The 23991-nt window shown below is 36.5% G+C and overlaps 2 protein-coding genes and 1 pseudogene across 2 annotated transcripts; 2 read left to right on the top strand and 1 right to left on the bottom strand.

The window, feature by feature from the left end:
- The first annotated feature begins 4171 nt into the window (after nucleotides 1–4171).
- LOC132602605 (polygalacturonase-like) lies at nucleotides 4172–6520 on the top strand. Its single transcript, XM_060315417.1, has 4 exons — nucleotides 4172–4661; nucleotides 5091–5380; nucleotides 5718–5946; nucleotides 6049–6520. Exons 1-4 carry the CDS (start codon nucleotides 4212–4214, stop codon nucleotides 6265–6267), a joined length of 1188 nt encoding a protein of 395 aa, XP_060171400.1. The 5' UTR covers nucleotides 4172–4211; the 3' UTR covers nucleotides 6268–6520.
- Nucleotides 6521–13617: 7097 nt separating this feature from the next.
- Nucleotides 13618–20670, top strand: LOC132601919 (probably inactive leucine-rich repeat receptor-like protein kinase At5g48380; annotated as a pseudogene).
- A 360-nt stretch (nucleotides 20671–21030) lies between these two features.
- Nucleotides 21031–23991, bottom strand: LOC132602603 (polygalacturonase-like). The gene is made up of 3 exons (XM_060315416.1): nucleotides 23391–23991; nucleotides 22398–22687; nucleotides 21031–21801 (listed from the first exon to the last, which is right to left on the bottom strand). The coding sequence occupies exons 1-3, from the start codon at nucleotides 23835–23837 to the stop codon at nucleotides 21351–21353; spliced, it is 1188 nt and encodes a 395-aa protein (XP_060171399.1). The 5' UTR covers nucleotides 23838–23991; the 3' UTR covers nucleotides 21031–21350.

Below are 23991 nucleotides of genomic sequence, written 5' to 3'. Positions count from 1 at the left end.
AAGTAGAATTGGATTCCATGCTAGTGGTTCAAATGCTAAATGGTACTCTCAAACCTCCATGGAGGATACAAAGCATCATTGATGAAATAAAGACAAAGATGAATCACAGAAACATCTCTATCAAGCATTGCTATAGGGAAGGAAACGAGGTGGCGGATGCTCTAGCCAAACATGCTACACAAATTCAGGTCCCAATGATTTTTTTGAACGAAGGAGGCCTACCCACAGCGGTTAGAGGTGCTTTAAGGATGAATAAACTCGACTTCCCATCTTTCAGAAGAAGAGTAAAGAAGAATACTAGTTGGTACTTTGAACCTCCTTAAGTTACTCACCCGTAGGATGCATTAGCTTATGATAAGTTTCAATGCATTAGCATAGAATCTATATGTAAGATCTTTGGATCAACACCGCAACATGGATGCATCGGCTGTCCAAAAATTCAAAGGAGGTAAGGTAGTAAGTCCCCCTCCAATATGGTGTAACTGTTGTTTAAATTAAATAAAGATACCTCTATATTGGGGGGGGGGGGGGGGGAATATATAGTTGGCCTCCGCCAAAAAAAAAAAAAAAACGAAATTTATAGGAGAAGAAAACAAATTTGTTGCTTTGAGATATTAATAAACGAATAAATCATAGCTATGATGTGACACCTAGAGAGCGCGGATTAAGCAGGATTGACATACTTTTAGATTGACAAGATTTTGAAAAAGGGTTGCACACACTACCTTCAGTAAATCACAAATTAGATCAGAGAGGAAAGTGAACTTTTATAAAACATAACACAAGTACACGCGCTTTAGCCTGAAAGACAAATATATATTTGGGTTCCAAGTTTTCAACAAGTTGTAAATTCTTTGACATGTTTAATGTGTAGAATGCAGCCATTTCTGATTTCAACGATTGTAACATGGCTACCTGGAAACTAAAGTTCATCTTTCTAAATATAAGGTGAATTGGTCCGTCCTAGATATTTACATGTACAAGTTATATACTACCTAATTAAACATGTGTGGCTTTACATGTACAAGTTATATACGTAAAAAAATCCATGAACCACATGCAATTAGTATAAGCTCCTTATCCATAAACAAAAGTCAACATAGTATGTATAAATCCACCTAATTTTTTACCCTAATCTCTTTACTTAATCAGTTTCTTGTATTCAATCATAATTAATTCCATGCATGTGATATTGTTGGCAAAAAATGGTAAAAGTTTGAATATAACACATGGAAGCAACAATTCCTTTAATCAAAATATTCTTCTGAAGTATGTATTTAACATATAAACGCATTTTAGAAAGGGATCAATATAAAATAACTGGTCAGATTCACTGTTTACTTTTCCTAGCCGGTATACACTGGTTATACACGATTATACATATATTAAATGTGGATTATATATATTATACAATCGTCAGCTATTTTTAGTTTAATCGGTTGGATTAACGACACTATTTTAGATTAATTATTCTATTAGAAACGTCGCAATAGGCGCTTTTAATTTGTGTCTTATTTTATGTTTCCCTCTTTAAGAGTCCGTTGAACAAGTTTTTATTTTAAATGCAACAAGGAAGACTACAAAGCGTTATGGGCATTATTTTTCTATCTTTTTAATGTTTGTATGCAACAGAACACAACTAGATTGCTAACATTCTAAGACATTTAATTAATATTCAAATCTATATATAATATAGAGCTAGGGATAGATAAGGTGGTGTGACACCTCTCTATGACCTCCATTTCCATTTATCTTTTTTTTCCTTTTTTTGGCCTTTTCTCTAATTATAAAATGAAAACTCTAATTACATCACATTTATATTCTCTTATTTATTTCATTTACGGATGGATAGGTGAGAAGAATTAAACTTTTCATTTCCACTCTTTATTTCGTCATTTAGTGCACATTTAATTTTGAGCTTTAACACAACAATAATTACAAATTAAAGTACTTGAATATATAAATAAAGAAAAGAGAAACATAGAGGTCTGCAACATTCCTTTGGATCTCTAATTATTTAGACGAAGTATAAGTTCAATCCTTCCCTGGCCAAAGACATATACAAAGAGGTTAGAATGTGATTTTTTTTCCCATTTTAACATCGTCAATTCATTTCATTGTTGGAACATTTAAATATTGGACTTCGTGATTCAGCATAAGAACAATAATTTATTTAGTTTTAGAAGGCAATGCTTCTCCAATGTTTTTGTTTTTGAATTTTTTGGCGAATAAATCGACGTAGTGTAATATTTTTTTTTTCAAGTTAGTTGGTACATACTATTTTTTTTAATTTTTATATATTGAGTATTTCTGGAACATGGACCAGTTATATTTGAACCTTGACGTAATATTTATGAGGATGACATCTCATTTCGAGTAACCAACGCCATCCTTAAATTCTATATATCCCTAGATGGTTTGTATTGAATTTCTTTGTCTAACTTTTGTTCTTCCCTTTTAGGGAACAAAGAAGATGTTTGAAGATGGAGATGTTCAGTATTCTTTGTGAAAATAAGGACTACTTAAGATTGTGGAAAAAACCAGTTAGTTGTATGTTATAACATATTTTGTACACTTAACTTCTATTCTCTGATAATTTTTAAAAGATTTAGATTCTTGACTTCTATTTTGTGATAATTTTTCAAGGAAATAGATTAGTAATTAAAATCTCTTTATTTTCAAAAGGATAAAGAATAGCTTTTCCCTTTTCTCTATAATGTTTGCTAGCTAGCCAGATATGTGACATACCGCCGAAGAATTCTTTCTTTTTTCAAGTCAATTCACTTTATGTATGAATAACTAATGCGATTCATTGGTCCAAGGTTATTTTTCCCTAAATTTAATGTAATAAATTTTGAAATTACGGTATAAGGGTAGTAAGTTATTTTTCCTAAATTTAATGTGTAATAAATTTGGAAGTTATGATATTCCATATTAAATAGGGTAGTAATTGTTTGGAACGTCTATAGTCTAGAATTGGGAGAGACATACACTTGGAGAGTGATGCTTAGTTAGATATTTCAACAAATATTAGTTAAGTTCAATAAAATGTTAGCTCGATATAGAGAAGATATCTTAGGGAAAAATACGATATCTTAGGAAGCTTATTATCAATTATTGGCGTTTTACTTATGATGTTACCGTGACTATTTCTTTCTTTCTTTTTAACTTCATTGTTTAGAATGAACGTGTAGGTGACGCTTTGATTTTATGTTGGATTAGTGTTTCGAAATTTATGTTTTACGAAAATGCTTTCTGGGATTAATATAAGTTATTTTTTATTTTTATTTTTTGTAAACTTACTTTGTAAAAGAAAAAGTACAAGATATTTATAGTCCTACTGCTCAGGGAATCACTGCCCAGACAAATTTTAAAAATGAAAAAGAAAAAGGTATGACAAAACATAAGAAGCGTAGTAGCAGACGCACAGTCATACAATTAAACGTTATAATTACTGACTATTTATTGACTGTGAAAGAGTATTAGTTGATCTTTCTAAGATGCAGAAATGTTAATTCAATGAAACCTTATTAAATTTTAAATAAACTATTAAAGAAGAATGGAAATACTAAAGGTAGCATGCAAAACAGTTAATACTAAGTTTTAATTCATTGAAAAAACTCATTTAATTATAGTGGCAGCACATTTTACATATACTAAATACTAAAGCTAAAAGAATGAGTAGAAAAAGTAAGAGAAAAAAATAATTAGATTTCTTAGCCTATGAAAGGTGCCACAATTATATTTCTTGTGTTTTATATCTAACTTTTTCATTTTCATGAATCTCATTATATAAAACTACTAAGATGACTTTCAAGCTGCGCAAAGCGCGAGCAAATTTACTAGTGTATAAGAAACATAAGCTCGTCATTTGATTGTTCTTTTTCCCCTCACTTTTCTCCTTAAAATAAGTTGCCAACAATTGTAGAATTGGTCATGTGATTTGCATATGTTGGATCGATGATTTAAAGTCTTATTTTCCCAAACCCGAACATGACCAATTTGGAAAGAAAACCTAACTTTCATTGAAGTGTAAAAGCAACTATTAAAAAGTTTTTACTTTTTTTAACTTAAATTAATCCATGAAAGTACAACTCATCAATCCAAAGCCTATAAATATCCCCCTAAACTACTTCAATTCCTCATCACCTCCATTTGATCAGTTCTTTGAATCCCTCAAAAAAACTTTTTAGCAATTTTCCATCAGCAAAATGATGATGTGCAAACTTAGTCTCTTAGCAATATTCCCACTTTTCTTGATCTTTCTCTTCAACCTATCATTAGCAGCAAATACCATTTACAATGTCCAAAATTATGGAGCAAAATCCAATGGCAAAACAGACTCATCAAATGCTTTTTTGAGTGCATGGACTGCAGCCTGTGCTTCTACTAGCGCGGCCACTATATACGTGCCACGTGGAAGTTACCTGATTCGCAACGCATACTTCAGTGGCGAGACATGCAAGAGCAACGCTATTACTATACGCATTGATGGCACTCTCTTAGCTCCCTCTGATTATAATGTGATTGGCAAGTCTGGAAATTGGATAAAGTTCGAAAAAGTCACCGGAGTTTCTATCTATGGTGGAACTTTTGATGGACAAGGTGCTGGTCTTTGGGCTTGCAAGACCTCTGGCAAGAAATGTCCTAAGGGAACTACGGTATGTAAAGTTTGCCATGAAAAATGTTTTCAGTGTTTAGTACGTACATAGAAAATATATAATAATAATAATAATATTACTTCCAAAATGTGAGAGCATTTAGGCAAAACTTTTGAATCCAAAATATTGATACTCCTATATGTAGTACGTAACTATTTATTGGATGATCAAATAAAAAGAAGTTAAAAGGTTAAAATACTTGTGAGAAAAATGACTTCCATCAATAAGCTAAGTAAGGAAGTCATTTTCCCAGTACGAAAGAAACAAAAATCCAGCTAATATATATGACTTCCTCGTGAAAAAAAAAATCTTCTGGAAAAATGGTTTCTCATGCATCAAACATACCCGTAGTGCCAAAGAAGAATTGGATCGTTATTACGTCAAATTAAACTAGCACAATAATCTTTTGTGCATTGAATTTTGGTGCAGGCACTGGCCTTTTACAACTCGGATAAAATCATAATCAACGGAGTAACTGCACAAAATAGTCAAATGTTCCATATTTTGGTTGATGGCTGCCATAATGTGAAGCTACAAGGAGTGAGAGTCTCAGCTCCAGGAAATAGCCCCAACACCGATGGAATTCATGTACAATCATCATCAGGAGTCAGCATTATGAACTCACGTATTGGTACTGGAGATGATTGCATCTCAATTGGCCCTGGAAATTCTAACTTATGGATCGAAAGCATTGCTTGTGGCCCTGGCCATGGAATCAGGTTTGGGACATAATACTTGTAGTACACTATTTAAAACATCCTCTCTATTTTTTATAATCATTTTAAAGTATGTTATTTTGTTAAAAAATTTAACTTATATATATTGATTGTATAAAGATAATTTCACGATCAACATATTTTAACTTGTAGTAGCAAAGTCACTAACCTTATTTTCCAGGTTTCTAATTTCACCTCTTATGCATATATTTACATGTAGTTGTCTTTTGAGTGACCTGAAAATCTTTATACTACCCATGTATAGAAATTAAATACTTAAAAAATTGGTTAAATTTATATAATGATTACTATCAACTAAGAATTAATGTGTTCGATGCAGCATTGGAAGTTTAGGCTGGAAGTTACAAGAGGCAAGAGTTCAAAATGTGACAGTTAAGACCGTTACTTTCACCGGAACAGATAATGGTGTGAGAGTGAAAACTTGGGCAAGGCCTAGCAGTGGCTTTGTTAGAGGTGTCCTCTTTCAGCATATTGTTATGGCTAATGTTCAAAACCCAATCCTCATAGACCAAAATTACTGCCCTAATCACGAAAGTTGTCCTCATCAGGTAACGTTTGAGCTATTCAATTTAGCACAATAATGATAAGATTAGTGATAAAATTAGATCATGTTCTCGTAATCTAATTACATTACTCATTTTCTATTCTAGGGCTCGGGCGTGAAGATAAGTGATGTAACATATCAAGACATACATGGAACATCGGCTACAGAAGTTGCAGTGAAACTAGACTGTAGCAAAACGAATCCATGTACTGGAATAACACTTGAAGATGTGAAACTTAGTTACAAAGATGGTTCAGCTAAAGCTTCATGTGTTAATGCTGGAGGAAGAGCTTCTGGTTTTGAACAACTTACTGGCTGCTTATAAATAAGAAGAAAATATATAAAAATGTATTTGTAATTAAACATACAGAATGAAGCAATAAACTCTATACGAATATTGAATTTGCATTATATGTACCTAGAAAAAAATAAGATGAATAGTGATGTAATTTTATTGGTTCTTTTACTTGTTCGGAGGCTGGCCTAGCAAGCTCCAACTTCTAAACACATGTATTTTGGATTCTATTGTAATGTTATAATGATTGTTCAATTGATCCTCATGATGTAACATTATTCAATTTCTAAAGAAATGTACAACACTGAAATGTTATTTATAGCATGCCCCTAATTCGCTGAAAGGATTTATCCAATGCTTGTATTTAATAGGTCTGTACTACTCAAGTGTGACAATGATTGTTAATTTTAATTAATAGGAACTACAGAAAATTCAATTCCCAAAATGGTGGACTCTGAAGCAAAAGAAAAGGGGATGGCTAAATGTAAGGAAGTAGTTGTTGAAAAGCGAACCTTGTGTTGGAAAAAGAAAATAACTTTCTCTGTGAAAATTTATTTTAATAGTGAACAAGTAAAAGTGAACGGAGGGAGTACATGTTAGAAGCAGTGGTCGAGCCAGAATTTTTACTAAGGGGTTCAAAATTGTAAAAAAATAAATATATAAAGAAGCCCGGGGGGTTCAACACTACTATATATACATAAAAAATAAATGTAATCTTGTATATACAGTGTAATTTTTCGTCAAAGGGGATGAACCCCCTCGGCCCAACCTAGCTCCGTCCCTTGTTAGAAGGATTACTATAAATATCGAGGCACTATAGTAATTTTATGTAAATTACTCGGGGCATTTAATTATAAGTGACTTTTAAGTTTCGTAATTAAGTGGAGGTAACGTAAGTATTTTTTATTGAGTAGAGGTGATAATTTTTTTTATTAGTGATTAAGGAGTTTTGGACTTGCCCAATAGTTTTTGTTTTTAACACTTTGACCCTAAGCTTTATTTTTAACACTTTGCCTTAAGTTTTATTTTTAACACTTTGACCCAACTTAATAAAATCCTAATTACCTAAAATTGGTGGGAAAGAAATCCCAAAAAACACACCAGTGCCCCCCCCCCCCACCCCCCCCCCACCCCCACCCACACACACACCCAAAAAAACAATTTTTTTAATTTTGATTTTTTTTTTAACACTAGCCTCCCACTCCTCCTCCTCCCACCACCCCCCCCCCCCCCCACCAAAAAAAAAGTTTTGAATTTTTTTTTGTTTTTCCTCCAGCACCCCCCTCCCTCCCACTCCCGTGACCCAAAACCCCACCACCTTCACCCTCCCAAAAATAAAAGTAATTTTGGTTTTTTTAAAAAAAGTTTTGCAAAGTTTTTGTTTTTGGTTTTTTGCAGCCCCCCCCCCCCCCCACCCCCTAACCGCCCCAAAAAAAAATCTTGAAAAGAAGTTTTGAATTTTTATTTTTTTTGTTTCTTACTCGACCCACCCACAGTCCTACCCCCTCCCCCTCTTTTGATGTTGCTGCTGCTTTTTTCTTTTATTTAGAAAAAAATTGCTCAAGAAAAAAGAAAACAAACTCACCCGATTTACGTAACTGTCGAACCGAATTTCATTCGTGTAGCATTGGGAATTACTTCATGGATTATTTATGTTCATTTGGTAAGTAGGGGTTCGTGGTAAGTAAAATAATGTTGTTTTATTTCAATTATTCATCTGGGTATAATTGCTGATTTTCCACAATTTACAGTAGCAGTTACAGTTGTTGCAACAAGTGCCAAAGATGTTGTGTAAGAGCTTCTGAATTTATTGCAACAGTTGTCGTACTTTTTGCAACACTTGCAACAATTTATGCAATTGTTGCAACTTTTGTACTAATCTGTTGCAATAACTGCTAAAATGTGTATAAATAATTTAGCCGACTTGTTGCAACAACTATGAAAGCTGTTGGACAACTTCTACTCTTTCCAACAACTCATTGACTTGTCGCAACAAGTAGACTTTTTGTTGCAATAACTACATTAGTTTTTGGACATATGTTGCAGCTGTTGGACGAAACAGAGACAACCGAAGTTGTCACCAACAACTAAGAGTGATATGTTGATCTTGTTCAAATCACAAATGTATGTTCTGTTATTAATAAATTGCTGAAAAATTTCCAACAAGTAATAAATATGTTGCAACAGCTCTGTAACATGTTGGATTTTTTCCAACAAGTAGCACGACTTGTTGTAACAACTAGTTAGTTGTTGAACATATCACAACAAATAGGAGGACTTATTGAAACAACCATTTATCTGTTGGACTTTATCCAATAAGTGACAGGACTGGTTGCAATTAATAAATCTGTTGCAGCAACTAAGTTACTTGTTGGGGTTTGTCCAACTAGTGACACGACTTGTTACAGCAACTAGGTTGGTTGTTTGAATTTTTCCAACAAGTGGAATGACTTGTTGCAGAAACTAGGTAATTTGTTGTGTTTTATCCAACAAGTGATATGTCTTGTTCAACAGCTATGTTACTTGCTACAACAGATGCTGCAATTATTGTAATAGATACTGCAATTGTTGCAACAACTATGATATGATTCACCCATATTTAGTGATCAACAAAGAGAATCAATGATATTTAGTGATAAACAAAGGAAATTAATTATATTTAGTTATCAATATATATATATATATATATATATATATATATATATATATATATATATATATATATATATATATATATATATATATAATCAATTTGATGGTATTTTGAGTCAGGACAGATGATCAACTAAGTCATTATATACTAAATCGAGTGATCATTAGAGCGATTTGATGTGAACTATTAAATTCACCCATATTTAGTCATAAACAAAGGAAATCAATGATATTTAGTGATCAATGTATATACTTAATCAATTTGATGGTGTTTTGAGTAAAAAAACAGATGATCAACTAACTCACTATGCACTAAATCGAGTGATCATTAGAGTGATTTGATGTGAACTACTTGATTCATCCATATTTAGTGATAAACAAAGAAAATTAATGATATTTAGTGATCAATATATATACTTAATCAATTTGATGGTATTTAGATTCAGGACAGATGATCAACAAAGTCATGATGTACTAAATCGGGTGATCATTAGAGTGATTTGATTTGAACTACTAGATTCACCCATATTTAGTAATAAACAACGGAAATCAATAATATTTAGTGATCAATAGAGTGAGTATTTTACAACAACTAAGTACATTGTTGAAACAGATAAGCCATCCGTTGCAACAGATGAGTAACTTGTTGCAACATTTGAGTCATCTGTTGCAACATAATAGTAGCTTGTTGCAAAAGCTTCAACATATTGTTTGATTTGTTGCAACAGCTGAGCCATTTGTTGCAACAGATTACTCAGTTGTTGCAACAATTTACTCAGTTGTTTGATTTTTACCGACAAGGTCAGAAATTTGTTGCAAAAGATTACTTAGCTGTTGTAACCATTTATTCAAAGCAACTTTTTGATTATTTTCAACAGTTGTTTAATTTGTTGCAATAGATGGGAAATTTGTTGCAATAGATGGGAAATCTGTTGCAACATCTGCAACAATTGTTTGATTATTACCAACAGATTTGAAATATGTTGCAACAGATTTGTAACTTGTTTGAAACTACTGAACATAAGGAAGATGTTACAACTGGTGAGGAATCTGTTGCAACAACCTCAACAACTTTTTGATTTTTTCCAACATGTGAGGAATCTGTTGCAACAAATTCCTTGATTATTGCAATGACTTTATAACTTGTTTGAAACTACTAAACATAATTTGAACAACTGAAATACATACTGAACATATAATATATTGATACTGAACACACACAATATATATAACAAAAATTGCATAATGATCATCCACTATAATCCACCAAGAACATAAAATACAGACTTATAAATAATTGTTCGTCAGCCCCCCTTAAGGCTCCAAAAGTACAAATTAACAGTTGTGGTATGTTCAACAACTGACTAGTTGTTGCAACAAGTCCGGTTACATGTTGGAAAAACCCCAACATATTACAGAGCTGTTACAATATATTCATTACTTATTGAAAAAAAATCAGTAATTTATTAACAACAGAGCATACATTTGTGATTTGAACAAGATCAACATATCACTTAGGTGAGTTGTTGCAACTGATCACTTAGTTATTGTTACAACTGATCCAACAGCTGTATGTCCAAAAACTAATGTAGTTGTTGCAACAAGAAGTCTACTTGTTGTAACAAGTCAGTGAGTTATTGGAAAGAGTAGAAGCTGTCCAACAGCTTTCACAGTTGTTGCAACAAGCAGGCTAAATTATTAATATATATTTTAGCAGTTGTTGTAACAGATTAGTACAAAAGTTGCAACAACTGCATAAATTGTTGCAAGTGTTGCAAAAACTACAATGCCTGTTGTAATAAATTTAGGAGCTCTTATACAACATCTTTAGCACTTGTTGCAACAATTGTAACTGCTACTATAAATTGTTGGAAAATCAGCAGCAATACCCAAATGAATAATTGAATAAAACAACATTATTTTACTTACCAAATGAACGGAAATAACCCATAAAGTAATGTCCAGTGCTACACGAATGAAATCTGATCCTAAAATTACATAAATCAAGTGAGTTTTTTTTTTTTTGAGCAACTTTTTTTTTAAATAAAAGAAGAGTCGGGGAGGAGGAGGGGGAGGGGGAGGTGGGGTGGGTGGGTGGAGTAAGAAACAAAAAAAAATACAAAACTTCTTTTCAAGATTTTTTTTTTTTTTTTTAGGTGGGTGGTGCAAAAAATCAAAAACAAAAACTTTAAAAAAAAAAATTGGGTGGGTGGTGGAGTAAGAAACCCAAAAAAAAAAAAATTCAAAACTTCTTTTAAAGAAATTACTCCCTCCGTTTCAATTTATATGAACCCATTTGACTAGACATGACATTTAAGAAAGAGTGAATACTTTTGAAACTTGTTGTTCAAAATAAGTGTTGAATATTTGTGTGGTTGTAAATCATTTCATAAAGTGAATTTGTTTCCAAATTAAGATAGAGGTCATTCATTTTGGCACGGACTAAAAAGAAAATAGGTTCACATAAATTGAAACAGAGGGAGTATTTTTTTTGCCGAGGGTGGGGGGACTAAAAACAAAAACTTTTCAAAACTTTTTTTTAAATCAATTTTTTTTGGAAGGTGGAGGTGGTGGGGTGTTGGGGCACGGGGGGCGGGGGAGGGGTGAGGGATGGGAGGAGGAGGGGGGCTGGTGAATTTTTTTTTTTGGGTGGGGGTGGGAGGAGGAGGGGGTAAGGGGTAAGAAAGAGTGAATTTTTTTTTTCTGATAGTCACCTTGATTTAAATTTTCGGTGCTTCTCCTTAATTTAAGTTGCCTCATTTTCAGAAGTCCATCAGTAGACTGAAAAGTACCCAAAAAAGACATTGATGAGCGGCCATTAATTCATCTTGAAGGAGGACTCAGTCAACACTAAATATCTCCGTCTACTTTAGTTCAAGATTTTGCAGGAATTAGTCTCTCAAAATATGGAGAAAACAAACTTCAGAGAGTGATAGTTTTGTAGGAAATCAATCCGTGATTTGTATTGATGTATGAAAGTCATTATATACAAAGTAGGTATCTCACTATCAGAATGATACTAGGCTAAATTATAGGACCTAATTGCTATACATAAGGAAGAAAATATTTACAATATTTTCATAGACTATTACATAGTCTATCACACCCCCGTAGTCGAAGCGGGAGGTTATCGTACGCTTAGACTGTCCCTGAAATCATCAAAGAGCACGCGCGGAAGAACTTTAGTGAAGATATCTGCGATCTGGTAACGGGACGGGACGTGAAGAACACGAACTTCTCCACGGGTAACTTTCTCACGTACGAAATGTATGTCCATCTCAATATGTTTAGTGCGTTGGTGCTGAACTGGATTACCTGATAGGTATATGGCACTAACATTATCACAATAAACCAATGTAGCTGTCCGGATGGGACAACGGAGCTCCAAAAGAAGGTTGCGAAGCCAACAGAACTCAGAGACGACATTAGCGACGCCACGGTATTCAGCCTCGGCACTCGACTTAGACATAGTAGGTTGCCGTTTGGATGACCATGAGAGGAGATTATCGCCAAGGAAGACACAGTAACCTGATGTGGAGCGGTGATTTTCTGGACAACCACCCCAATTTGCATTTGTATAAGAAACAAGAGAGGCAATGGAGGATTTGTACAGATGGAGACCAAACTCAATAGTACCTTGAATGTATCGGACTATGCGTTGAAGAGCATACATATGTGCAACCTTTGGATCATGCATGTGAAGGCATACTTGTTGAACCACATAGGAGATGTCTGGTCTTGTGAATGTAAGGTACTGCAACGCGCCAGCCAACTTACGATATTGGGTGGGATCATCGCAAGGAGGCCCGGCCGTGGCACCAAGTTTGGCTTTGGTGTCGACTGGTGTCTGACTTGGCTTACAGGCAGTCATGCCCGCATGCTCTATAATATCTGCTGCATAATTTTTCTGAGAGAGAAACATGCCATGTGAAGTCCGGGTAACAGCGATACCCAGAAAATAGCTTAAAGGGCCCAAATCCTTCATAGCAAATTCGGTACTAAGCAGAGACATGATGGATTTTTTAGAGCATCTGAGGAAGCTGTGAGAATAATATCATCAACATATAGCAAAATGTAAGCAATGTCAGAACCTCGACAATAAATAAAGAGAGAGTGATCAGATCGGCTATGTAAAAACCAATAGTGGAGACATAGTCTGCAAAGCATTGGAACCATGCACGGGGAGCTTGCTTAAGTCCGTACAACGATTTCTTCAAGAGACAGACATGATGTGGATGCTTTGGATCCTTAAACCCAATAGGCTGATGCATATAAACAGTCTCATTAAGATTACCGTGTAGGAAAGCATTCTTGACGTCCAACTGATGAATGGGCCAAGAGTGTGCAAGTGGAATGCTCAAGACAGCGCGAATAGTAGCCGGTTTGACAACCGGACTGAAAGTCTCGTCGCAGTCAACTCCAACCTGTTGAGACCTACCATCACAGACAAGACAGGTTTTGTGCCTCTCAAAAGAACCATCAAATTTCTTTTTATGACGAAAAATCCACATATAACGAATAAGATTCACATCAGTGGGACGTGGAACCAACTCCCATGTCTTATTACTAATTAGAGCATTATATTCATCAACCATGGAAGCTTTCCAATTGTGGTCATTTAGAGCACTAACAGGATTTCGTGGGATAGTCGAGATGGAGGGAGTGCTAGAAGTATTTAAGTTGAACGGTTGTTTGGGCTTAAAAATCCCATGTTGGCTTCTAGTGACCATGCGGGTGGGCTGCTGGGCAGTCACAGGTGGGGCAGTGGGGGGTAGGGGCTATGGGGCAGTGACCGTGAGGTTGGACTACTGGGCAGGGGGGAGGGCTACTGGGCAGTCACGGGTGGAGCAGCGGGGGGGAGGGGCTGCTCGACAGTGGGGGGAAGGGGCTGGACCGAGGGAACGACGGGTGGAGGAGGCTGTGACAGAAAATGCCGGGTATATGGAGAAATCCCATGGTCCAAAAAATCATAAGAAGTTGGGGTTGGTGAGTGCAATTTGGAGAAGGGAAATTGAGTTTCCTCAAAGATGACATGCCTTGAGATGATGATTTTGTTAGTGGATAAATCATAACATTTATATCCTCTATGATTCAACGGATAACCCAAAAATACACACGGGGTGGATCTTGCTTGTAACTTATAAATAGTTATAGATGGGAAAAGTGGATAGCATAGACACCCAAAAACCCGGAGATGAGAATAGGAGGGGGGTTCGTTGATAGAGAACTTGCATTGGTGATTTATACCCAAAGACTTTGGTGGGAAGTACATTAAGGAGGTATGTGGCCATTTGGAGAGCATGATGCCAAAAAGAGGGGGGCATGGAAGAGGGGACAAGAAGAGTGCGCACTACGTTGTTAATGGATTTAATTTTTCTTTCCGCTTTGCCGTTTTGAGGAGATGTATGGGGGCAAGAAAATCGGAAATTTAAACCATTTGAGGCGCAAAAAGATTGAAAATGCCCATTGGCGAACTCCCGCCCATTATCACATTGAATGTTTTTAATGTCTCTTTCGAATTGAGTCCGTATTAATGCCTTAAAAGATAGAAAAGTGGAATAGACTTGGGACTTGTTAGAGATTGGAAAAGTCCAAAGAAAATTACTATAATCATCAAGAAAGAAAACATAATATAGGTGCCCATTAGAACTTAAAACAGGAGATGTCCATAAATCACTATGAATGATATCAAACGGCATAGTAGTAAATGACAATGAATCATAAAATGGCAATTTAACATGTTTCCCCAAAGGAAAAGAGGTACAAAAATAAGTTCGGGCCCTATTACATTCAATTAAGGCATTACTACGAAGAGATCTAAGGATAGCATTTCCCGGATGGCCGAGTCGGGAATGCCACAAGCTAGGTGATGCGGCAATAAAGGTGGATGGTGGAGTGGTCCATTTTGTGGCAATGATAGGATACAATTCCCCGGTGCACTCACATCTCATTAGGTGGATCCCCATTGGTAAATCCTTCACAGAAAACCCAAGAGGATCAAACTCAACAGAAACATTATTGTCCTTAGTGAATTTACGTACGGAAATAAGGTTTTTGATGAGTTTTGGAGCATGCAAAACATTTCGGAGACGTAATTGAGGATTAAGTGGGGGTAGGGATGTATGACCGTAGCCTCGAATTGGAATAGTGCTACCATTACCAACAATGATTCCAGAATTATTGCTCAAATTAAAATAAGACGTAAGAGTACCTGAGTTGGCAGTCATGTGGGAAGTCGCTCCGGTGTCCATGTACCAATTATCATCCGGTTGATGCATCGACAGAGTGTGCATAGCTGCCTCCACGTCTGTCGGAGTGTACCCAGAATAGGTCCGACCATGCATGGAATAGGCCTGCTGAGGTCGTGGACTCGCATCGAGAATGCCGCTGCCGGGCCGCGGTGTGGTGGGACGCTGCTGCCACTGTCTCTTCGGATACGGGCAGGGGGGCATTGGCCATTGCTGGGGCGGCCAGGCAGGCCAGTATTATCCCCCTTCCGGTGGCTGTCCCGTCAGCCACTGGCCGTTGCTGGTCTGTCCGCTACCGCCGCGGCCGGATTTCCCGCGGTTGTTGTTGTTGTTGTTGTTCCCCTTTCCCTTGTTCTGTTAGAATTCCTGCCACGATTATTATCACGACGGTTAGTTGAATTATTGTTGCCGCCAGGTGGCAGGGAGGGAGTATCATTATCAACAAGTAGAGCCGCGGGACTGGAATCGCGGGCACGTTCCTTGGCTGCTGCGTCTTCGAGCTTGAGTCTGGAGCACATTTTAGAGAAAGAGGGTAGCACATCCTTCTGCTGGATGGTGGTGACAAAGTGTGCATATGTCTCCGGTAAGCCTGCAAGGAGGCGTAAGACCATACGTTGGTCGGACACCGGCGACCCCACGTTGGCAAGTTGATCCGCGAGAGACTTGAGCCTATTATAATAGGCCATAACCGAGCCGAAGTCGGCCATTTTTGTGGTGGTGAATTCAGTTTCAAGGTACGCTGCCCTTGAGTACTTGTTATCTTGGAAACGTTGAGCAACTCGATTCCAAGCCTTCTCTGCAACATCATCCGCCACGAGAATAGAGGTAAGAATATCATGGGATACGGTGGCGTATATCCATTGAAGGACCACCGCATCTGGCCATTTCCAGAGCGGAAGGTTAGCCACCTTTGTTGCGTTGTACGCGGTGAGTTCAGTGTTGTCAGTTGGTGGTATGATGTGTTCAAGTACGGAGTGGCGCACGGGCTAGAACTTTGAATAGTGTCGCCCATTCGTGATAATGGCCGGTTTCTATGTCTAGAGTGATTGGGATTAAAGATTTCACATTCGTGACGGTTAAAGCAGAATGGAAATTTTTGTTGTCAGCCATTGAAGAGAGAAGAGGGAGGAGGAAGGGGTGGCGGCTACGGCTAGTGTTAGGAGAGAAGAGGGAGGTGGACGGCTAGTGTTTAGGAAGCGAGGGTTTTTAGGAGAAACCTAGTCTGATACCATGTAGGAAATCAATCCGCAATTTGTATTGATGTATGAAAGTCATTATATACAAAGTAGGTATCTCACTATCAGAATGATACTAGGCTAAATTTGTCACGACCCGACTAGGGGACCGCGACGAGCACCCGGTGCTAGCCCACCCGGGAACCCTCTTAGCTTACTCTTATACTTACATCTAGGTGAGCCACATAATTAGACATACATTTCCATTCATTCGTCAAACTAGTCCCATTGGACGACATCACCATAATATCATAATTGGCATTTATGCCACGTCAATGTACATGGGCCAACAAGGCCAGACACATCTAAACATACATACACGTGACTACGAGCCTCTAAGAGAGTGACATATCGTATGAGCGGGACAGGACCCCGTTATGCCCATACATTATATACACAAAAGAGTAAGTACCCAAAAAAATATGGCTCTGAAGGAATTGGAGCTCTCTATGCAACCTCAGAATAGGCAACTACTGATCAAGTCTATCTCCCTGTGCACCTGCGGGCATGACGCAGCGTCCACAAACAAAAGGACGTCAGTACGAAGAATGTACTGAGTATGTAAAGCATGATCAATATCAATGTAGAAGCATAAATAGCAACATAGGAAATAGCATAGAATGGGAGATGGCAATATCATCGTCATATGCACTTACTTGCCTTTCATAGGAACTTACCATCGCTAATACGTATTTGTGTACATACATCATCATCTGTATTCATAATAGTGCCCGTACCATAATTGTGCTCGGATTCGTATACATGCCTTTATTCACATTCATATACATAGCATATCATATTCGTATTCATATCATACACATACTCATATCATATACGTAGCATTTACATAGCGTACCCGACCACATAGGATCGGTGTTTCATTCATATCTTTATATAACATACCCGACCATGTAGGTTCGGTAAGCGTACATACCTGGCCAACCAAGGCTCAGTGTTATACGTACCTGGCCTTACCAAGGCTCAGTGTTATCCGTACCCAACTGCAGTGGTATGCGCGTGATACATAATCACACATACATATACATCTATACATATACTACCCGGCCATATAAGCTCGGTGTTTCATAGTAGCCATACAAGGGCATACATACATATAGCTCATAAGCACCTTTACTATTGTCATTAGTATCATCATCGTCACCGTTATCATCATCGTTGTTACCATTATAGTCGTCATCAATATCATTATCACTATTATCATCATTCATCACACTCATCTTTATAAGTTTACTCGTCATACAAGGAACTTAGTACAATCGTAGCATATCAAGAATCGTGAGCTTAATAGCTCGGAGAATCGAGTCATTTATGAGACATCACGGGCTTACGGAAGATTTAGACGTTTGGCCAAAGAACTATGTCTTATGAAAGAAGGGTTAGCCTTACATACCTTTTTGTCGAATTATTCTACACTTGCACGTACTCCTTCGATGCTCACGTTTCTACTTTCATTAAGGCCATACTATCATTAGTATCGATATCTAGTGCATATGGCTAAAGCTAGAAAAAATCGGACAGCATCTCCTTTATCTATTAAACATTTGTCCATATCTTAATTCAACTCCCAAACGTCAACAATACATTCATAATATCATGACAATTGCCATTAATCATTCACATTATCCACATTCTTAAATTACTTCCATTTATCCACATTCATGGTCACAATATCCAACTTTGTCCATTCACATACAATGTCCATTTCATGGTTTTAACGTCATTCATAACACATTCATATCACAATACAACAATAATCATGATTCAATTCGAGCTACTTCTCAAAAACGCCACTATTCATCATCCATAACCCATTTTGCTATTCTTTTCTAATGACCAAGCATTTCAACTATCAAATACCTTCAACAACATACAATTATCATGAATCTTACCTTAGAAGTCGTAGGAATGAGCTTTAGTTGATGATATTCCACTTTGATCAAAACCCTAGTTTTCCTCCATTTGGATTTCTTGACTTTGGAAGATCTTTAATGGGTTCTTACCCTTGATTCACTTGTTTAATGATGTTAACCACTACAAACCCTTGAAAACATGTATCATAAATGTGGAGAGATGTTTTTAGAGAGAGAGAGTTGAAAGGGAAATGAAATGAAATTAACTTGGTCCCTTACATTTATTGAGCAAAATTTGTCCCGACCAAATATACGGACCAACATACGGTCCGTATAAATTGTACGGGCCTTATGTCTGGCCGTACATTTGTTCCAGAAACTTTTGTCCAAACTGGGATGATTATACGGTCCAGACATATGGACCGTATAAATTATACGGCCAGTATGTTTGGCCGTATAATCCCCAGTGAATCTGAAGTTCGTTTCGTCGATTCGTATGATCTCCAATCCTTATGGAACCTTCTTAACACTTGTTCAACACTTCAATACCAATCCATGGGATGTTATTACTCTTCTCCAAGACTTCATTAATTCCTTGCTAACTCGTTACTCGAAATTCCTTTCTGATACTTATCAAATACTTTGCCCTCTCTTGGCAATCCTCTCCCCCCCCCCCCCCCCCCCCATCTCTAACATCTTTAAAACCTTATCTAGAATCATCACACACCATTGTTTACCCATGAACATATTGCATACTCGTACTCCTTACTAGTTCATTCACTTGCATACTAACGGAGGATTTTCCGAGGTGTAACAAAATTATAGGACCTAATTACTATACATAAGGAAGAGAATATTTACAATATTTTCATAGACTATTACATAGTCTATCAAGTTTTGCAGACAATCCAGAGCTTTGTGGGGATGGATGTGAGGATTCTTGGATATGGAATGATTTTTCATCATTCATCCAAGGTTTTGTGATTGGTTGGGTACTTTTCTCTTCATATGTTTAGCCCTTCTCTTGTTTCAATTTCCAAGCAAGACTATCAACAAGTTAGTCTCATTGAACAAATGGAAGCTGAGGAGGACAAAGGAACATTTAAATTCAGGAAGTGAAGAGGAATTAAGCAGCCACCTGCAGGTAAAGATCCTGCTAAATTTCTAGCCTTTCCTCTGCATAGTTCATTTCTACTTTGTGATTAATCCTTGCGAATCCATATTGTTATATATCCTTGACTGGAAAAATATGTGGAGCTATCAAATTCTTGAATAAACGCGATAGCAATAAACCTCTGAAATTTCTGTGCTAGTCTATAAACAACAAAAGGGGATCCATCCAGCATTTCAGCTTTATGGATTCAATTTTTAAGGTTCTTAGCACTAAACCCATCGTATTTTTAAAATTATGAGTTCATATTTGCTACTTGTTGCAATTTTTGTGCATTTCTACACATAAATTTGTGCTCCACGTCGAAAGTACTGGGTTAAGATGAACTCAGTATCGGCACTCTGGATCCGTCTATGTTTATAAATGTATATTTTCCAATGATTCAATTCACTTTCCTACAGATATTAAAGCTGGAGAAGTTTGCTATGCGAATGAGTTACACGGAGCTGGCAAGAGCAACTTGTGCTTTTAGTGAAGAACATTTAGTAGGAAATGGAATGTTGGGGAAAATGTACAAAGCAATTCTTGCAAATGACTGGACAGTTGCCATCAAGAAGCTGAATGAATGTGAGAATTTGGAGGACGATTTTGTCTCTGAGATAACAACTCTTGGTGGTCTGAAGCACCGGAATCTATTGCCTCTTATAGGACTCTGTGTCGAAATGGAAGAAAGATTTCTTGTTTACAAATACATGCCTAACGGGAATCTTCATCAATGGCTGCACCTGAACGAAAATAAGGCCAATGTCTTGGATTTCTCTCTGAGGGTACAAATTGCAGAACGGATAGCAAAAGGCCTGGCTTGGCTTCATTATGGATATAAATCACATGTTACACACGGAAACATAAGCACACGATGTATCTTGCTTGATCAAAATTTTGAACCGAAAATATCCAACTTTTGGGAAGCAAGAATTTGGAGTAAGAATGACACTGTAAGTTGGAGTCTTTTCCCGCTAGCTGAATATTCAAGTATAGGCTCTTACAAGCAAGACGTCTACTGCTTTGGTATCGTGCTTCTTGAGCTTGTAACTGGGAAGGAACCTCATGAACTTACCAGCTCAAGAAATCTATTTGATCACTCGCCTTGTCTTCTTGATGCAGATAAAGATTTGCTCGGGAAAGGAATCAACAATTTGATCCTCAAATTTCTAGAGTTAGCTTGTGACTGTGTGAAGTTCTTTCCTAATGAAAGGCCAACAATGCTGGAAGTTCATGATACACTCAAAGCAATTTCTCAGGGTCGAAGCGACTAGGTACACAAGAGTACTCTCTTATCAGCTGATATTTTGAAGTCCACGGGACCAGTGCTATTGTTAATCTGGTTACTAGAAAACAAATTAGGAACACATTGAATTAAAACATGAAATCCGTTTTTCGAGTCTGTATGCTGATAGCTGCTGTTACAACTGTAATATATATATGAATCCGTATATGATCTACCGTATTGGAAAGCCTTACTGCCTGCATTTGCAGGTTTTAAAAGAATCTATGGAAGACTTATGCTGAATTGATTAGTTTCAAATATTATTGGCAATTCTGAGATTTGTGTGCTGAAAATGGCCTCGAGCAAGCAGAACAACATGCTTTTATAGAACAAAAAAGGTTACTGGAACTAATAGAAAGTTGAAACATGAATATTGAACATTTTAGAGAAAGACATCCTATTACAATTAATAGTGGGGATAACAATTTCTCTGTTTGGTGTTATAGCTTTGAACTTGTCCCTAGGCCAGGCGATTCAAGTTGCGCCACAGGCTCAAGCAAGCACTTCAAGTTGCAATGAAGTAAATATGGACAATGCTACTAACATCAATAATACTTAGTATCAGCAATTAAATAAAACCACTGTCTATTTCTCATCTATTAAGAACTAAATCTACTAAAGGAAGAAGAAAATAATTAAAGGGAAAGAACCCTTTTCTTGAGTTTTCGCTTACAAACAACCGGTAGGCTGAATAATGCCAGAAGTTGTTCCTGCAACATTAGCACACGAAGCTTCAGCAGCTGGTTCATTCTTATATGTGAGATTTACATCTTCCAATTTTATTCTTCTGCACGGATTCTCTTTACTGCAATCGAATTTCATCGCGACTCGTGTTGCTGAACTTCCATGGATATCTTGATAAGTAACATCACTAACTTTCACACCTGAGACCTGGCCCGGACAATTTTTATTATAGGGGCAGTAATTTTGATCGATAACGATTGGATTTTGAACGTCAATCATCGTAGCGTGCTGGAAAAGAACATTATTGACAAAGCCAGTACTTGGTCTGCCCCACGTTTTGATCCTCACACCATTTGTTGTGTTCTTAAATATAACTGATCTCACTGTCACATTCTGCACCCCTGCTTCTTCAAAATCCTTGGCTAAACTTCCAATGCTGCACAAAATACACCACATTTCTTTTATATAGCAAGTTATCTGTCTTATTTCCATGTTTACTGATCTCACTTATTATGGACAGGTACATGTGCTTATCTTTTATTCCCCCTGTCCCAATTATTTATATGACACTCCTTACTTATAGTAAGTTAAAAAAGAATGACACCTTTCTGTTTCAATTTATGTGACATCTTTCGGATTTCGAGATTCAAACAAGTCTTTCTTCGACCGTAAATTTTTCATAAATCTTTTGAGTATTTTGAATTATCAATTATTGTGAATTATAGTACTTTTTACGTAGTTTTCAAATATTTATATTTTATTCCAAAAAACTTAAAGATTCATGTGCGGATTGGCAGTCAAAATTAAACTGTTTGACTCTCGAAATCCGAATGGTGCCACATGAATTGGGACAGAGGGAGTAATAATTAAACTTTAATCTTCCCAATTTACCGTTAATGAGATGATTTATAGCCACAGAGCTATTTATGACTGTTTTAGATCACAAATTTCAAAAGTCTTTCTTATATTCTTAAACTCCGTCTCTAATCAAATATCATCACATAAATTGGAACGGAGGGGTATTATTTTTACCTGATTCCATGTCCAGGGCCACAAGCCATATTTTGGATCCACAAGTTAGTAGTTCCTGGACCGATGGATACGCAATCATCTCCCGTACTGATTATCGAGTTCAAGATTGAGATCTCCGACGATAATTGAACATGAATGCCATCCGTATTCGGGCTTTTTCCTGGGGCAAAAACTTTGACAGCCTGCAACTTCACATTTTTGCACCCATTGATGACAATGTGAAACATTTGGCTGTTCAATGAAGTTAGTCCAGATATTGCTACATTGTTAGAATTGGAAAATCCCAGAGTCTGCAAATAGCAAGAAAACAATATAACAATTTGTCAGCATCCAACTGAATAATAAGCAATTGGATTTTCATTTCAGTTTAAAAGCAGCATTTAATTAAGATTTCTATGGTCTAAGGTCGAAGCTCATTACCTGTAAAGAAGTTAATACTGCCTTTTGAAAAAATTAAACAACCATAATAATACCAGGGTAGAAAATGCTTGCACGGTTATTCACATAAAGTACATGTTTATCCTTATTTGAAGGGAACGTTACAACTCATAAAGAAAACGCTAATTTTGAGAAATGAACAACCTTTGAACTTGTCTATAGCACACTATAGATTATGTAAAAGATAACTATATGTAACAATTCATAACCAGAATAATAAAGCAGGCTAATTACTTGTTGCAACATCATAAAATATACTGGTAGAACATATAGTTACGCTATATGTTTTTTATACTGTCAGTGTATATAAGTTAAATTCCTCTTATAATAGGTACCTTGATGTCACAGAGGTAGTTCTTACTAAAGAGGAATGAAATTTTGAATACTGTATACTATAAGTTACACTATTAGGTAATCTAAAATATAACTACATGTAACAATGAGATTAGTACGTAACATGGCTAACAAAGCAGGTTACTTGCTACAACAAAATAAAATAGTTACGTTCTTTATACTGTCAGTATATATTGGTTAAATTCTTCTTAGAAGACGTACCGTGGCGCCCCTCGGACAATTCTTCTCGTAGGCTTTGCAAGCCCACAAACCAGATCCTTGGCCATCAAGTCTACCACCATGAATGGAAACTCCATCAACACCTTCAAACAGAAGCCAATTTTTGGCATTTCCAATCACATTATAATCGGAAGGCGCCACAAGTGTACCATCGATTCGAAACATTATGGTTTTGTTCTTGCATTTTCCTTTAAAATGCGCTTGTTTAACTAAGAACTTTCCTTGTGGTACATAAATTGTGGCTGGTTTTGAAGAGCCACAAGCTGAGTCCCAAGCAGTTAAAAAAGCATTTGATGAATCAGTTTTCCCATCTGGTTTTGCACCATAATTTACAACATTGAATGGACAAATATCAGCTATGGATTTAGTGAAAAATATGGAGAGAAGTGAAATTAGAAAGAAGGAAGAAAAGGGGTTCTCTATTTTCATCTTTCTTGATGAGATATGAAATGATTAATTAAAGACCAAAATAGAGAAGATTAAGAGTTGAGATGCTATGAGTGTGGTTGAGCAGTTTTTGAGTTGCGGTATATTTATAATTGAGCTTTACAACTTGTTCCTTTCTTTTTAGTATTACACTTAA

The sequence above is a fragment of the Lycium barbarum genome, chromosome 7 (assembly GCF_019175385.1).
Source record: "Lycium barbarum isolate Lr01 chromosome 7, ASM1917538v2, whole genome shotgun sequence".
Classification (NCBI taxonomy): domain Eukaryota; kingdom Viridiplantae; phylum Streptophyta; class Magnoliopsida; order Solanales; family Solanaceae; genus Lycium; species Lycium barbarum.
This window is presented reverse-complemented; position numbering and strand designations above follow the sequence as displayed.